The sequence below is a fragment of the Epinephelus fuscoguttatus genome, linkage group LG5, assembly GCF_011397635.1.
Source record: "Epinephelus fuscoguttatus linkage group LG5, E.fuscoguttatus.final_Chr_v1".
Taxonomy (NCBI): domain Eukaryota; kingdom Metazoa; phylum Chordata; class Actinopteri; order Perciformes; family Serranidae; genus Epinephelus; species Epinephelus fuscoguttatus.
The window spans coordinates 45,275,986-45,294,623 of NC_064756.1; the positions used below are offsets into that span (position 1 = coordinate 45,275,986).

Here is an 18,638-nt window from a genome sequence, read left to right on the forward strand (position 1 = left end):
ATCATCTCTCCATAAGTAACTGTGTCATAATGGGGCTTCTTTTAAAAGCTTGTAAGCATCTGATTTCTTGAAACAGCGTTTAAAAGAGACTTAGCTTCAGCCCCCTAGAAGAAAAAGTTCCTTGAATGGGAAGATGCTGTGCACTCTGAAGTTTGATTCTGAGTGAAAGCATTAAAAAATCAAGTTACAAGTCAGGGTAAATAATTGCCTGATTAAAATAAGGTTAAATTGCCATTATAAAATTTCACTTTAGTAATCAGCCTGACAGTGTTCTTGACAGCTATTTTCTGTTTGGGAGGGGAAGTTTCACCAATGTTCTTTTCAGTTAAAATGGAAGTTGTGTATGTGGCTGCAAAGAGTAGTTATTGTATTTCTTGACAATTGAAGGAAAGTGCAGATTTAAGGGTTGTTTTTTTCTTTTTGTTATTCGACTAACAAGAATCTTTACAGCTGTCCCGGGCATTTTTGTGTTGGGTTTCATCTAACTTTGGCAAAGGAAGGTGACATACCCATTCTTAGTCCTGCCTCCAAAGCTCTGATTGGCTCAGTTGTCTGTCGGTGCAGTCAGTGAGCACCACAATTATTTAAATTTCTGATCAAAATTGGAGCTGTGGGCAGTGGTTTAGAGGTCTGAAACCAAACTAGCTCATTACATTGTAATGCTTATTCTAAAATAGCAAGTAATGAGTTGATATTCAGAACATTAGAATATTGAATATTTTACTTGGAATTAATCTGAGTTTTTCGCTGAAAACAGCTGCCCACCATGGCTGGGAACAAGGTGTGTGAGAGCCGTGAAAGTGAAGAAAAGCAGTAAAGTTGTAGACAGAAAATAAAAACGAGCCAAAAGATGATCTTTGGGTCTGTGTGTTCATCATTTGGAGTGACCTCTTTGGACATTGTCATTTGACCCATGGTTACTATACAAATACTGATTAGGGAAGCTTGAAATTAAATTCTTTAGTTAGAATTAATGAAACCAAAAATTTACAGTATTTGGCATGTTGAGTTCACCTTTAGTCCTTTGCAAAATACATTTCGTAGGAGAAAGGTCCACATAACTCATATTTCTATACTCACACAAGATACTGTTCACAATATCACCACAATATGACATGGCACAATTACAGCATGCAAACACACTGAACAGAGTAAAAACTGCAACCAAAGCAAGCTGAAAGAAAATTTAAGGAACATAGGATTAACATAAAGGCGTTATTCTTGGAAAATGATGATGGAAAGTCTAAACTGAAAGAAAGAGACAAGAAGACAGAGATACCATTTTCTAATGGGTGGCTCCAGCTGGTGGTTTCAAAGAGACCACATGGCAACCAGGCAAGAAATGCTATGGCTTGCCCCAAAGCCCTGGGCTTTATGATACAGGCCTAAAGCATTCCATTTTTTATGTTTACAACCTTTCTTATTAAAAGACATTGCATTAATTAAATTGTGAGGCCATAATTGGTAATACAATACAATATGATAGAATATATATATGTTGAACTGTCCGACTACAAAAGCTCAACAAACACAGAGAGATTGAAGGGTTTGCAAAAAAAGAAAAAAAAGAAAAGAAAGGCACAAAAAGATGAGAAAATAACAAATACTCGCTTGGGGGATTTTTTCCCTCCTAAGGAATGACTGCACAGATGTGTTACAAAACATACCAAGAAACAAATGAGAGGTAAAGAAGGCAATGTGCTGTATATACAGTTGCATGCTGCCGAGGGAGCCATGGAGGGGAGAAGCAAAACTCACCATGGAGTTTTAATGGCAAAACATCCCGCCCCAAAGAGGTAGGGTCTTCATGAGAAGGGGGTGGAGGAGGGTGAGGGGGGTGGGGGATACAGAGATAGACGGAAAAACCATTATTAAACTAGCACACTTGAGCAAACACACTTTTCACATTACATACTTTTTGACGTGTCTGTTTAAATGCACAACACATATCAGGCAGGAAACAGAATGTCTGTGTGCAAAGATGGATTTTAAAACCTACGGGATGGCTTGATGATTCATCTGCTCAAGCTGCTCTGTAAAGTGTGATACCATATACTTGGCAGATGCAGCATGTCCACAGATTCTGTTTTTTTCTTCAGACATCTGTGATATTTTTTTCTCCCTTAACTTTAAAGAGAGATTGGGTACAGAACCATGTAGGTCTGAATCCGACCGTGTAAATACGACCCAGAAAAACGATGGGAAACAGTTTGGATTGTTGAGATTGAGAAAGAGTATGAGGAGTTTACCCATTCTGTATAACAACTGGGGACACCAATAAAACTAACAGCACTCAAGCATTGTTAAGACAAGAAGTTGTGTTTGCATGCAACTTCTTTTTTCAGTGCAAGTGTGTACTTATGTTGTGCACAGTTGTGCATTGTCTTTTGAAAGTGTGTGAGCATATTTGTGTTCACTGTGATTATATTAATAACTACACTATGCATGTGTGTGTGTGTGTGTGTGTGTGTGTGTGTGTGTGTGTGTGTGTGTGTGTGTGTGAGTGTGTGCTTGTGTGTGGGCATGCACATGCATGTGGAGTCATCCAGAGTATAGTGTCTTTTTCAGATTGTATTTCTGTCTGTCTGTCAGTCTGTGCGTGTTTCTAATGTTTACAAGACATTAGGAGTGGGAGTGTGTTCCTGTGTTTATTCTGCATGTCCAGAGATAGTGACAGAGCTTCGTAAACAGTTTACAGTAAATAAGCCTTTTCCCTACAGCAATAAAGGTCTGATGAGACTGAACTCTGTCCCTGCCAGTCAACCTCCCCCAGTCATGAAAAACAGAATCTCGGGCCAACCAAAGCACTCTGCAGCACTTCTTTATTTTATCGCTTTCGCTGCATCCGACCGGGCCCTCCCAACGAAAGCACACAGTCTTCAATTAGTCTTGGTACATGAATGTGTAGAAAAAATGTTCCTCTGGGAGACAGGGAGCAACAATTTGCCCAGGAATGTCTTACTCCTGGAGTGCAAGTTGACAAAAGAACATGCTGGTTGGTGTAATGGAGGCCCACTCGTAAACTGCCACTTTTAAAGGAGCTGCAGAGGGGGGTGGACAGTCTCTACCATCTACCCACTGCTGAGCCCATCAAACGTGCTGAGCCCCCATTCTGGGCCTCCAGCTGGGTAAATGGATGGACTCCAATGGAAGAGTGATGGACAACTCTCCATGCTTCAGCAATCTCCATGGGGTAGTAAAGGCCAAGTAGGCTTTGAGGTTTACTAGTGCCACTAGGAATTTCTCCCTCCATTTTCTTCAAACTCATTGTTGGTGGAGTTTACAGCTGGTGGTGAACAAACTGATGAGATTTGATGGCAGTGGTAGTTGAAGAAAAACTACACACCCAGTCAAAAAACAATACTTTCAGCATTTGGCTCATAGAGGCTTTAATGTAAAACTCACCTTAAAAAGTCACTTTTAGTTAGTTACTTTCACATTCATCCCATGTATACATAAAAATAACCAATAAAAGCCTAATAGCAATAGTAACTGAACAGTAACTGAAATGTTTAGATTGGAATAAGTTAGGTTTTTACAATAAAATGACTGTACTGTGGACATAGGCACTGGCACCTACCCCTATAGGCAAGTAAGTACTTTGAGTTGTTAGTGTCCCTTCAGCGGGATTAACAACCTAAGCTAAGCTAACAACCGTCAGTTCTTAGCCCCGTTAGCAGTGTCTGTAATGACTCATTAACTCTTAAATGGTCCGTGAAAAAAATATTTTTTTCCAGCGGATGTCTTAGTTACAACATGATTGAGCTAGCAAAGCAGTTTTGTGTTGCGATGTGTGGTATTTATTCAGTTTTGGGAAATCACGATGTCTAGAAAGCATCAGTGAGTCATTACAGACACCGCTAACGGGGCTAACAGCTAACAGTTAGCCCCGCTAATCTACGATAACCATGTTATTCATTTCAGACCGTGAAATGAATAACATAAACTCCGCTGGTTTTCTACCTGGAAATATTTGTAAACAACAAGGTGATTCCCTCAGAAGGGACACTAACAGCTCAAAGTACACATCAAATAAAATTTCTCCAAACACGTTTCTTGTTATTTTAGGTAGTTATTATCACGCTAATGTATGTTCAAGTGTCCATTTCCCCCGATAAGTTGGTTTTAATTCGTTATTTGATTCTATAAACAGTCTGACCATCTCGAGCTTTTATTTTGGTACTTCCGGTGACCGGCAGTGTGAATTTGCATATTAGCTAAATATTTAGTTTCACCCAAAACATTTAGATTTAGATTTAGATTTAATATTTAGATTTAACATTTATATTTATATTTAGCATTTAGATTTAACATTTAGATTTAGATTTAGATTTAATATTTAGATTCAGATTTAGCATTTAGATTTAGATTTAATATTTAGATTTAACATTTAGATTTAGATTTAGATTTAGCATTTAGATTTAGATTTAATATTTAGATTTAACATTTAACATTTAGGTGCCACATTTAATATTTAGATTTAACTATTTAATATATTTCTAAGTTAACAAATATTGCTGTAAATGTGGTAAAAGGTGACGTTAAAAAAATCACAATACTTTTTTAAACATTGTTTGAAGCTAAATGTGGCAAAATGTTGATGTTATTTTCAGCGTGAGACACTTTACAAACGGCACCCCATAGTGTATACCCATGGAGTTTCTCACTTGTAAGCTGCACTCTGATACCTTCCACAAGGTTTGGGATCTGTATCTACAGTATGTTGGTCCGAACCTTGCAAACACACTTACTGTGGGATTCCTTAATAGAAGTGACACTGTCAATTGGGACACATAGGATCAACGACTGCATCTTATCTTGAACATAGTCATAACGGGACTGCCTTGTCTGCGCGTGTAATTGAGGGGTGCCTAACCAATTAACTGATTAGTTTATCTTATCTACTTTTTTATTTCTGTATACTCTCTCTGTCCACCTGTAAAATGTGTATGACGCATAACCTGTCACAGGAGTCTTTTGTTTCCAAGTATTATGTCCTATTGTGAAATGTTTGAGCTGCCCTGTTCATGTTTTTGTTTGTTTGTTTGTTGTAATATGTAAAAACCAAATAAAAATATATTTGGAAAAAAAATAAATCACTGAAAGAAGGTTCATTTGTAGTTCTAAACATATTCAGGGTGGTTTTTACTCAGTTTTTGTCTCTCCCATGACATTATTCCTCTCTCCTACAGCAGCCATTACAATTACATGCATATGGGCAATTATGCAAATTAGGCGATGACGTCATTTAGCGACTTCTAGCGACTTTTAGGACAGCCAATAGCTACTTTTCTTACTGAGGAGTTGGCAACACTGCATACTGCAGCAGAAGCTGTGCAGTCTGGTACAGTGTGCCAAGGCTGTAGGGTACATGAAAAACCAACCATGAAATGCCAGCTAACTATCCATAACTTATGGAACAATAAGATAAGGAAAAAAACATGTGAGGTGACCAGACATCCCGCATTGCGTGGGACTGCACAGCATCACGTCACACAAATTGAGACCATGTCCCGCATGATTGGTTGTCCCCCGCGCTTGCATTCATGCCGGCCCACGTAGGTTCTCTGTTTATTGTCATAGTAACACCGCATGTGCGTTTAAGCCCTATAGGGCTCGCCCCTCCCGCCCCATGTAGCAACTATTTCAACCTCCTTGATCGCAACAGGTAGCAGGTAGCAGGCAGCCGCAGCGGGGCCGGTGACAAAAAGCTGCGGTGAATTCGGATAGTTTCCCGACAGTTTCCAGCAGCCTTCAGTCCACAGGCCTACAGGTAGTCACAGATAAACTTACATCCTGTCTGGAATGATGTCAATTCATTAAAAAAGTGATCAGATCCATATATCAGTTTGTTTTCAGTCTCCAGTTGTTTTTGTTTTGATAGATTTAGTAAAATGCTTTACAGGCGATCTGTAATTTGTGTCCATGGTTTAACCTCCATTTGACATGAATTCTCCTGTAAATCAGCATCATATCAGTTTGACCTGTCCCCTCAGCTACACCAGCTAAATAAACTGTGTTTGACTGTAAGGTTCATATTTTCAGTAAAAAAAAATACAAGACAACAGCTTTCATTAAGACTCAGTCAGATACAGTCAGAGCTTCACATCTGTAGGCTACAGATGTTATTATAAGAATCCTCAAATCCCACTGACCACAAGTCTCTGTGTTGCTAAATACTTCAATAAACAAAACAGTCCAGCGTTAATATACAGTAGACTACGTATAGTTTATGATGAATGTATTTAGTCTCTGATGACTAAACTTCGCGCTGGGGGCGGGTGTCCCACATTGTCCCTCACAAACCTACTCCTTGTCCCACATTTAGTTTATTGGGACCTACTCACCCTACCTACAGTTGTGACCAATGCAGTGTTAATGCAGAGCCCTCCAGCGTTATGTTGCTCTGGACAGTTGAAAAAAAAATGTGTAACTTCTGCCTTTGTAATCAAATTTGTAAATTGTTAAAATGGTATTTGAATGTCTCATTTCTTTAAATTAATTGGTCCTGCAACATAGCATTGAGACTCATAATCAATACATTTTTTTTGCCCCCCACTTTTACACAAAGTTAGGCGCCCAAATTTGGAAAACAGTAAGATCCATGAACTCCTTACCCTCGAGCAGACGGCAAGATCAGCCACTATATAACAGAGATGGTAAATGATTATAATTGCCATGTTATGCCATTGTTATTGTTTAGAAAATGTTGCTAATGCATGTTAAGCCAGCTTTGTTGTGTTAAATGTTTTACTGGTCAAGCCTCTTTTGCTTCTGATATTTTGGCATGCTGTCTAAAATCACACACTGAAGTGGCATGATGCCATGTTGTTTGGTTCTGTGTAGTCTCAGCCAAAAAGTTGCACATGAACACACCCCCAAGACTACAGCCGATGGTCAACCAGACCATACATTCTGTGCCTGCATGAAATGAAATAATTCTCCACACCAGCAGACAGCAGTAGTCTGTATTCATCATTCATAAGTGGAAACTGGAAGACGTCATGAGCCAGTTAGCACATTAACAACAAAATCCAATGTTAGAGAACAGTGCATATTTAACATGGGCCAGTGAACGATAACAAAAACCATCAGGAAATATTTCTGCTAAAGAGCTCAGTGGATGAAGAAAAATAATCTGACCTTATGTGACAACTTTGTTTTGGTCTCACTCCCTCTTGAGTCTAGCTGTTTGTTAACTTTCCTCATTTGTTTCTCTTCTTGCCAAGCAGAGTGCTTCGCCGTTGCCTACACCAATTCAATATGCTGAATCAGCTGAAAAAATTGGCAACAAGGGCCAACGAGGGCCAACAGTGCAGAACATATTGCAAGGACTAGGGCGACAGACGCTCACCAATGGCCTAACATTGACTGACAGCCGACCGTTGGCTTGGTGTGACAGGACCTTAATGATGGCTTGGACTTAGCTTGGCAGCGTATGAATGAGGAAGAATTGTGTGTATCCCTTAGACTAGCATAGTGCCATATTGTATCCTTCACGATAATACTGCTGTCATTTTTAATATGAAAAAACTTTAACACTATGACGTCATACCGCTATGCACTGCCATAACAAGCATGGCTAAAAGCAATTGTTACGTGCTCCACAGAGAAGGAGTTACACTCCAAAAAGGCACACAACGTTAGTAGTGTCAAATCAGTGGCGTCTTCAGGCCTGGGCATCATGAATGTTTTACAAACAGCCCTAGACTTTTCAGACCCTTTTGGCTACTTGCTGCTCAGAGTAAACCCAGTTAGTGGCTCCTCTGGTAGCAGCACGTCTCTCCTCCCTCTCTTCTTTCACCGTGTGCACGAAGGAATTGGCGTTACCATGTCATTTTGTTATAAGCCTGTCATAATATAAAGCTGTGTGACGCTCAACAGAAAACTTAACGTGTGTGAATGTGTGATACTCTGCATAACATAACACATAGTCCATAGGGACTTGAGTTGGGAACCGGAGGGTCGCCTGATCGAGTCCCCGTCCAGACCAAATATAGAGTGTGGACTGGTGGCTGGAGAGATGCCATTTTTTGGCAGATGTAGCATGTTGAACACTCTCATTGGTAGTTTCACTCAGAGCACAAGGACAGAAACAGAAGTGAGAAAAGTAAAAAAAAAAAAAACCCCATCACATTCTCACTGTGACCTCGTCATACATCATTTGGTCATGGACTTTCCACATCAATATATGACGTGGAACACACCCTGAGTGCCTTAGCAGTTGACCTTGTGGGATGCAACTTCAGCCTGTTACACGCATTGTCTGTTTTCAAAATACACTTCTGTTTTCACAGGAAATGTACAGTTTGCATACAGTCTCTTTCAAAATATACACAAGACGCTGGTACAACAACACAAACTGACATTTTTTTCCTTCAACAACAAATGCGCATGGTTAGGTTTAGCCAACACACACACATGGTTAGGTTTAGGAAAAAGGACAGGGTTTGGCTATACAATCTTACGGGGAGCGAACACCGGCCTCCCGGTTGTTGTTGTCCTGATACGTTTCCCCCTGACGCCGTCAGGTGTCGTTACACAGTAACGGCAACCTGCTGAGTATCATTCCAACGTGCAAGGAAGACTTTTTTTGTCAGTGTCTGATTTCAGAGTTCACTGACCAAGCACCACTATTTGACGACTTCAGAGTAAGACCAGGTTGAACAAACAGCTAAAGTCAAGAGGGAGTGAGGTCAAAACGATCTTGTTACATAAGGTCAGATTATTTGTCTTTATCCATTGAGCTCTTTAGCAGAAATGTTTCCTGATGGTTTGTGTTATTGTTCACCAGCACACTATAAACACACTCTGTTCTTTCAACATTGGATTGTGTTGTTAATGTGCTAAGGTAGTTCTCTGAAGTCAGTTTGGTGCCCTCTGAGCCTGGAGATGCACACCAGGTAACTGACACACCCCTGATTTGTTTTTAGCTGGGGACCTTTGTTGCATGCCATCCCCATTGAATCCCCATCCCCAAAGAATATTAAAAAAAAAAAAAAAAAGAAAAAAAAAAGGAAAATTAGCACTGTCAATTTATGATCTGAAATAAAACCAAACATCTAACGTTTTGTTAGGATCTACTGTATGTGTCATTTGAGCCCATAGTTGTATGCAATAATCTGAAGTGTACATTTTTAAGTGAGGAGTGAGAAGTGGGTATGTTACTGAAAAGAGGCAGAAAAAGAGGAAAGAGAGAGAGAGGAAAAGAGTAAGCGTAACCAACCTGTGAGGGGACCAACCCCGCTCCCACAGAATAACCGTTCACACATTCATCTCCTAACCCGTTGACCCTAATAGCAGCTCTGCCTGGGCCAATAAAAAAGTTGATTTCTGCAAATGGTTTAGTCTTGCTGCCATGTGATGCTTGGCAATGCATTCTTAAAACCCCAATGTATTTCTGGCCTCAGTGGGGCTCTGTAAGACAACAGCTCTAGCAGTAGGCTGACTCATACTTACGTATTACAGTAATCTGCAGGTCACAGGATCTCACTCATACTCTTACTGTTGTCTTTGTCATTACCTCGCCTGCACTCCATTTGCATTTGCTTGAAAATGTCATCAGCAGGATTTGGACAAGGGTGGTCTTTTGTTTTGTGTATGACAATCTTTCCATTTGGATTTTCATTTGACTGTAATAAAGTCAGACTTTGTGTAGATGGGATAAGTGTGCAATAGTTTGCTTGCAAATCCCACATGTATCACTCTCAGGCATTTTGACAAGTTAAATCCTCATACAACTCTAATGACTGTAGGGACAAGCAGACTTCCCTTGAAGCTGACTGTAAAAAAATGCTCTCTTAATCTTTTTCACAGATTAAGTTCCGACAGTGACAATTCACCAAGAGAGAATCTTTTGTTACCAATGTATTTTTCTTCCTTGGGATTTAAATCATCTGACGCCAACCTTCTACCAAATTTGTCTGACAGGAAACCAGAGACCGGGTAAGAGCTGACACTCCTCTCCTTGTTCGGAACTCTCAGAAGACTTTGAGGACTCGCAGAAGCTTGGCTGTGCTCTTTCCTCTCCTCTCTGACCTGGCCTTGTCTGGAGGGGGGTTATCAGGCAGAAGCTGAGCCACATCCGAAGAAAGGAGGGCGCTCTGCATGAATTTGTTGAGGCAACTGAAGAGAAACAGCAGCAGTTTGCACACTATGTCTATAGGCACAGTCTATGAAGGTAACCCTTTAATGAGCAAAAGCCCGTTTCCACTGAAGAAGTTCCTGGTACTATTTGCGGGGCAGGAACCACTACAGGAATGTCCTCTCGCTCGGCCCTCTCAACCACCGTGTCTCCACTGAGAGAGCGGAGTAGGAGGAAGGTTCCTGTAAAGTTACCGGGCTCTGGATGTGATGTAATTCTTGCGCAACCATTTTGACCAGGGCAGGGATGCAGTGGCGTAGGGACGCTGTTAGCTGTTAGCCAATAGCAGTGTCTGTAATAATTCACTAAACTCACAAAGTGGCCCGTGAAAAATTTTTTTTTCCAGTGGGTGTCTTAGTTACAACATGATTGAGCTAACTGGAGTAGTTTCATGTCATTTCCGACAATGGGAGGCTTTTAACAGATGACGTCCTGATGTTAGCTTTGCTGCTGCTGTTAGCTGTCCCTGTCAGCTGCAGCCACTACTGATGCTTTCTAGACATCGTGATTTCCCAAAACTGAATAAATACCACACATAGCAACACAAAACTGCTTTGCTAGCTCAATCATGTTGCAACTAAGATATTCGCCAGAAAAAATATGTTTTTCACGGACCGTTTATTGAGTTTGTTTACATGGCGGTGGAAGCTATGAACGAGCTAACCCTCGTCTGCTGAGTTTTAAAAATGCCGGCTATTTTGTTGGTTTCTGTTGACGTCACATTCCGCCTTGAGTATATCCAATCAGCACCAAGTAATCCCCAAGCCCTAGCCAGGAGTTTTTCGGGGCTGTTCTGAGTACCTACTCCGAGGCAGGGACTTGTTCAGCCCCTGTAAAAGTTCCAGAACTCTGTCCTTCAGGGGTGGTTCCTGTGGTGGAGACACGCACCAACGGCCCTGGCCCCGTAAATTTACCCCAAAGTTCCTGCAGTGGAAACGGACCTATATTCACACATAGGGGGTATAAGCTTTATCACCATGTCTATCTTTATGTGTGTGTGTGTGTGTGTGTGTGTGTGTGTGTGTGTGTGTCATGGCACACAGCAGAGTGAGCACAAAGACAGCGAATGTAGGTTAAGCAGCTGGTGTGTTCCTCTGCTGCCTTGCCAACAGGGATCTGCTCATACAGGTGTAAATACAGCTGCTGGACACTTATCTCTCTCTCTCTCTCTGTCTCTGTCTCTATCACACACACGCACACTCACACATATATAGAGAGAGAAGGCTGGCTGCATAGACAGACAGATGGTGCCTAGGCACTCCTATGCAAGTATGGCGTGAAAGCATATGATACACCCCCCCCCCACCACTCCAGGGGCCAAACCTGCTGCTTCACTCAGTGTGTGTGTGTGTGTGTGTGTGTGTATGTGTTTGGTGCATTGGTGCAGCTGTGCACATGCAGGAGCAGGCCGCAGAGCTGCATGTCCTGATGCATTAATACTGAGACCTCCACTGGCTTGGACGGATGAATGATGGAGAACTGAGGCAACCTACTAGGCTTTATAATGTTCTTTGGAGCCAACAAAGATGTTTGAGGTGTCTGACCAGACATACTGAGTGAACAATTTGGATTTTTTTTTAATGCTTTACAAAAAGCAATGGTTTGAAGGTTTAGGATGAAGCTTACTATAGCCTTCATAGTTCATATTGTCGACAAATCCCATGAAAGGAACCAAATCAATGTTGGGGTCAACACATTAGGCTTCACATGGAGGCACCAAATATGTTGGGATCAACATATTAGGTCTCACTAAGGGGCCACAAATATGTTGGGATTTAATTGGCTATCGGAAATAATTAATAATTATTAATAATAATTAATAATTCTGTTAAATAATGTGACTTAATTAACATTAAATCACCTCATGAGGCACCATTCCCGTAAAGGGAAAAATGATAGCCAGTTAAAGATATCAGTCTCATAAAATACGTTAAACTATTAATTTGGAGTTTTGATTAATAATTAATGACAACAACCAAAATTAACAGTAACGCCTGAAGGATTTCGGAGTTCTTGACGCAGCAGAGGTTGACTATTCATTCACTCTTGTGCAACATTAAACAAACAGCAGGTATGATTCCAAAGAATTATATTTATTCACAAACTAGCAAAGCAAACCAAAACACACAAATTCTAACTAACTATATACAAGCTGGGTGTGTATATGTGTGTGTGTGTGTGTGTGTGTGTGTGTGGGTGAGAGAGAGAAAGAAGAGAAAGACAAAGGCAGGTGTGGTGATCAAAGAGCCGTTTGGCCTACAAAACAAAATGGCTGACAACAGAGAACTATCAAAATGGCCGAATCAAGGCTTGCTTCAGGTCGGGGGAGGTGTTTGTCTGACCGCGTGGTCAGGACAAAGACAAAGGAAAAGAAGCAGGAACTTTGAGATGCCTGTTTGGGTGTAGCTCTGTTGAAAGTCTATTTGTTAATGAGTCTGTGTCAGTGTAACGTATGTTGCAGACGGTCTGGATTAGTGCAGAGATTGTTTAGTTGTGTGCAAGAATCTGTTTGTGAACAGTATTAACAAACTAAACACTTAGCTTTGGCAAAGCCAACTAATCAATGACCTGACTGCAAACTATCACAACAATAACTCAATGAACAGCATCAAATCACATGCAACAAGTTAAACAGTCTTGCTTAGCCTGTAAAGCTGTGATAAGCTATGCCCAGTTGTTACGTTACCGATCCTTGAATGGATGGGAGAAAGAGTCACTTGGTGGTGTACTGCTTTGTTAGCCGTCAGAAGAAGGCTGGGAAGATGGTTCCAGGTGCAGTCTTTGATGGGTCCTTTGTTCCAAAGGTGAAACTCTGAGAAAGCTGGTCGCTCAGGGTTTAGCAGAGTTAGACGCTGGGTGCTAACTCAATTAGTTCCTTGTTGCTGGAAAGCTAGTTGCAAACCTTGTGTTTGCATGAGAGTCCATGATCAATTGCCCTCCCTTTAGTGGTTTGGGCTATGGAGCAGGGGTCTGGGCCTTTGTGCTGTTCAGGCCCAGCCAGAAAGAGGTGTTAGCTGTTCAACAGCTGGAGAGCAAGAGAGAGAGATCTGTAGAAGGGAGCACAGATCTACAGATGCCTGTGACATCAGTCACATGTCACTGTAAAGGTCTTGTCCAATCAAGTTTTGGGACTTGAGTCTCACTGAGGTGTGAGGTGAGATCTCCTGTGGAAATGGGTGTCACATAGCTCTTTTTGTTTGGAGAACAAAGAGCATGCAGAGGAAAAAGCCTTTAAATCTCCAGTTTAGATTTTACCAAATGATAAATCATCTGTGGTCCTGTGAATCCCAACATCAACAATGAATATGTCCCACTAACTAGTGCTGTGTGTGTTAATGTATCTTCTTCCTCTGTGCCGTAGAGCTCCATTATTGTAAAAAAAAAAAAAAAAAAAAACACTTTTAAAAAAGACATGTCACTGAGCCAAACTGTTGCACTGGATGACATGTTCCTTAATTACCATGAACACACACACTGCAGTTTATTTTGATTCAGTCCCACATATATGTATGTGGGACCGCTGTTAAAAAAAGTTCCTGAAAAATGCACTATTTCCTTCCATTAGTGTAACATTTGTTCAAAATTACAATTAACTACAATTATTACAGTTGATACATCTTGTTAAAACTAATTTGATCATGTATGTTTGTCCTGGAATAAATCCTGCCTTCATGAAAGATATTGTATGATGTTCAGTTTTGATTTGTTCATTTATTTTCTTTATATCCATTTTGTTGATTGTTGTTTGTGGTGAGGTGTGATATGTTATGCTAGGAGGTGTTTCCTACATTTATTCTACCCTCCTTGATTTCAAAGGGGTAGACAAAATCTCGTATTTGTGACCTGTTTTAAAAGATTAACAGTATCTCCTTAACACTATACACTTTGTGTTGCATTTTTAATGTATGGAAAGTGCTATATAAATAAAGTTTGATTTGATTTTGATTTGATATACTTGTCTCCTAGAAATTGCATTTGTATATTACTAAATTGCATTCAATATTATGTTGTGCTGATGGTGTTACGGTACTAAATCCAACTGCATCAGTGATAAGGACTATGAGAACGTGAATAACATTATGCTTGTTTATAAACAGACCAACGGAGACACTAATATCTGACAGGCCATAAGCTGAGCACAGCAACAAGAAGAAGGTCATATTTTAGTAGCGGTGGGAGGAGAAAGAGCAGCACACGTTTGTTTAAGAGAAAGTTCTTGTGTTTTTTGGGGTGACAAAGTGAGACATGGTAGAGTTGATCTTTCAAGAAAACTAAAACTGTGCCAATATGGTAACACTTAGGATTTAAAGCTGACAAAATACGTGCTCTAACTGGCCCTGAGTGACACAGTGCACCATTTTAGGCTTAACTTTTGTGGGATGCCTTGTTTCTATTTTCCATTAATTCCTGAAGCTCATTCTGAAAGTGCCGCAATAGACGAAGAACAGCTGATTTATGACCTTTAAATGATTATTTCAGTAATACAACATAAATAGGGTGTCAGCTAATTTGAGGGAGTTTGCCAGGGAGCTAAAAGTTTCTGGTAAACAACAACCTACTTGCTGCTGGCTATATGTCATTTCCAGTAAACATCACAAAATAAAATGTGTTTTCTATTTAAAATGTAAAAACATAGGAATATGGCAAGTACTCACCCATCTTTTAAGTGGCTACATCTCAAGTATATCTTGAGTGCACAGCTGACATTTACTTGATTTGTTTACCTGACATATCAGAAGTGCATATGTAAGTCAGTGTGGACAGAGATATGTTACACGATGCTACGCTGTAGTCGAACGCTCGCTCGCTCGCTGTTAGGACACAGTGTCATTATGTTTCACATGGGAGCAGCTACCAAGTCAAGTGCAACACCTAGTAGTAAAATTCAGTATACAGGTGCAGTCCAGTTTTTGGCTTTATATCATACTTGTTTGTTTATTTTACACCGGTACAACCGTAGTGTATTGCAAGATTTCTGGAGGAAAAGTTGTCTTAACATTTTGCTGTAACATTCAGGATCCACATTTTTGCAACTTACCAGGTAAGTTAACTAGCACCACTTCCTCAAGATGTTAATAGATAACGTAATTCACTTTACATTTCCCTCAAAACATATTTGCTGTAAGTTGTATATAATGTAATATCTAGTGGACAGAGCTATCAATAGCAATCGATGGACATTGGGGCTGAGTGTCACAGACAGGAAGTAATGAAGTATTGAGAGACTAACACACTATTCGTTTTGATCGTTTCATGGAAGATGTTGACAGTAAAGAAATAGAACAGAAAGTCCACCAACCAAAATGTGTCTGTAATACAGAGTATTGAAACGGTCAAGTAATGAAAGTCAACATCAAATGTTTGATGAGATAGTTTCTGATTTAAGTCAACATTCTGCCATTTTCAAGATACATTTTATTTAGGCAAAGGGTTTTATTTATATTTCTTACATAAATGTATTAAAAATAGATTGTTTTGGTCACAAAACATGTATCATATTAACACTAGTATGGAAAAGTTTAAAACAATACTCTGCCCCATAGTTCACAGCCTTAACTAGACTGCATAACTGACAAGGGATATCTTAGAAGAGCTGCACCACAAAAATAAGCATTTGGCAGCAGTAAAAAAAAAAAAAAAAAAAGTAAGTATAATGCAAGTATCAAAGTCCTAATTACTTCTTAGCACCAAAACTGAAGACAAAATGATAAAACTACACAGCAGTGACAGCTTACTAACATAGAGCAATAAATTAATAATAATTAAATCATTGTAGCAATGACTGATTAGCAATTAAAGCCCCTACAAGGAACTTTCATTTTGAGTTGATTTTGGTGACCCTGTGGACAAAAGCGGTAGTGTTTTGCCGGAATGAAGCCTACATTTCCCATGAGCTCTAGAGCGTATTGTCGTAAAGACACTTACCTGGCTCACGTTTGTGTTTGTTTTGGAGATGAATGAAACAACAAGACAGGAAAACTTTGCCCCCGCTCCTATCAGGGATCCCAGCTCACCTCTGCCACGCCTCTCTGGCGTAAGTGCCACTGCCGCCGGGGTAAACGCAGCGGTCAGCTGGTAAGACTGCAAGCCTGTTTGGCGAGCACTTCCACGGCTTCTTGGACTGAGTATGGTGGTGTCTCCCCTCTTTATTTCTCGGCACTTGCTGGACAATGTCGACGCCTGGCTGGTTCCTGTCGTCGGCCCGGATGAGGTGTTCCAGCCCCGCGGCCCCTGCTCTCCTCGTCCCCGCTGGCGCGGGGTGAATCTGCGCAACCTGCGGCCTCTGTGTGTGGCTCCCTGGACAGCTAACGCCGTGGACCCGCTGGCTCCTGCCAGGATTGGGCTGGTAAATGCTAGATCGCTAGTGAACAAAATGTTTATCCTGAAGGATTTCCTGACTTCCCGAGGATTGGATTTTCTCTGTGTGACTGAGACGTGGCTGACTGTTGGTGAGTCCAGTGCTTTCACAGAACTTTTACCCCATGATTGCTGCTATTTTAACTCCCCGCGGACGTTGGGTCGAGAAGGAGGAATAGCGACTATTTATAAGGGTCACTATAAATGTAAGCAGCTAGGTAAGAAGACGTGCCGTCTGAGTGCCCTAAATCGTTTCGTCCTGGAAGCGACCTGGGGTGGACCCGGAGACAGTTTCCTAAAGGTATGGATACACTATATAGAAATAGCTTATCTTCACACCGATGGTCTCATTTGCTGTTGTAGGTCATGCACAGACATCAGCAGAAACGAGAGACTTTTGCATATCCAGTTAAGCTTTAAAATTAACGCAACAAAGCAAGTCAACAAAAATTAAACCAATGCAGTATAAGGATGGAGACAATAAAGGAAAAACCCACCAAAAAGTGTGAAAACACCTGACACAAATAAAATAAAAACTGTCCAGCCAAAAAAATTCTTTCCGATTATGAGATTACAAAAAAGATGAAAAGCCAGCCTTTTTTTCCCTGAGAACAGTGACTTCTCCTACTATCCTACTATTAAATGGAGAAACCTCTGTGCCTCTGTCATCATTTGTTTTCCTCCTCACTGCTTTGACATATTTCTCTGAACTTGCACACAGGCTTTCATCTTGGTCATGTGCAGACAGCCACTATGCCATTTTTACATTTTTCCTACATTTCCACTGTTTATATTTGCGTTTTTCCACTACTCATTCATACTGTGAGCACCATTAGCAGCGCGAGACCACTTGGAAAACACCTGCGCTGGGACCACAGTTTGGCAGGGAAGCCTTTGGGCTATAGTTTCCTGGTGCAGCGCAGGGTGGCGCAGGGTGGCGAACCCCGCGCAGAACTAGTTTCAAGCAGCACAACCCGAGGCGTGCTCAGTTTGGTAGTTTGGCAGACCGAGGTGCGCTGAGATGGGTGTGGCGGCGCAGCAGGGGCAGATGTCGACAGATGCAGCTTGGCGTCGTGACAGTTTTGTGCCAAAAGGCTTCGCCGAAGGTGCGCTAAAAGCTCGCCAACTGAAACCAGGTCTACTGTCAGCGCAGGCGGAGCGCAGCCAATGTAAGCTGAAGTTTGGCTGACCTGCAGACAGTGCGCACACGTCACCAAAACCTCACAGGCAGGTTTCCAGAATATCAGGTGCATTAACGATGCAATAAATACCCCAAAAAACACTATTCAATGCAACTATCTGCAATCAGCACATAAATATATCTCTATATCGACTGTCCCGTCACATCTGATCATCTGTCAGATCAAAGGGGATTGGCACCGTTTGGCACGTTTGGCATGCGTAATGGAAACCCAACCTGATTTGATTAACACAGCTGCAAACTAATGAGTTCACATCCCTCTCAGCCAACCACAAACAGCCACAGCATCAGATAGGGAGTATACATATATATATATATATATATATATATATATATATATATATATACAGTACAGGCCAAAAGTTTGGACACACCTTCTCATTCAATGTGTTTTCTTTATTTTCATGACTATTTACATTGTAGATTCTCACTGAAGGCATCAAAACTACGAATGAACACATGTGGAGTTATGTACTTAACAAAAAAAGGTGAAATAACTGAAAACATGTTTTATATTCTAGTTTCTTCAAAATAGCCACCCTTTGCTCTGATTACTGCTTTGCACACTCTTGGCATTCTCTCCATGAGCTTCAAGAGGTAGTCACCTGAAATGTTTTCCAACAGTCTTGAGAGGTGTTTAGCACTTGTTGACCCCTTTGCCTTCACTCTGCGGTCCAGCTCACCCCAAACCATCTTGATTGGGTTCAGGTCCGGTGACTGTGGAGGCCAGGTCATCTGCCGCAGCACTTCATCACTCTCCTTCTTGGTCAAATAGCCCTTACACAGCCTGGAGGTGTGTTTGGGGTCATTGTCCTGTTGAAAAATAAATGACCGTCCAACTAAACGCAAACCGGATGGGATGGCATGTCGCTGCAGGATGCTGTGGTAGCCATGCTGGTTCAGTGTGCCTTCAATTTTGAATAAATCCCCAACAGT

General features: G+C 41.1%; 1 protein-coding gene across 7 annotated transcripts in view; it reads right to left on the minus strand.

Moving 5' to 3' along the window:
* Nucleotides 1-18,638, minus strand: part of bcas3 (BCAS3 microtubule associated cell migration factor) — a 937,438-nt gene that overhangs the window by 616,515 nt on the left and 302,285 nt on the right. For 6 of the 7 annotated variants that reach the window (XR_007449398.1, XM_049576750.1, XM_049576751.1 and 3 more), the window contains exon 17: nt 1,759-1,803. The exons of the other annotated variant lie outside the window; for it this stretch is intronic. Coding sequence is in view for 5 of the 6 variants with exons in the window: in XM_049576750.1 (XP_049432707.1) it covers nt 1,759-1,803 (45 nt within the window). In the remaining variant the exon portion in view is untranslated. The remainder of the gene's footprint in view (nt 1-1,758; nt 1,804-18,638) is intronic. 7 annotated transcript variants of the gene reach the window in all.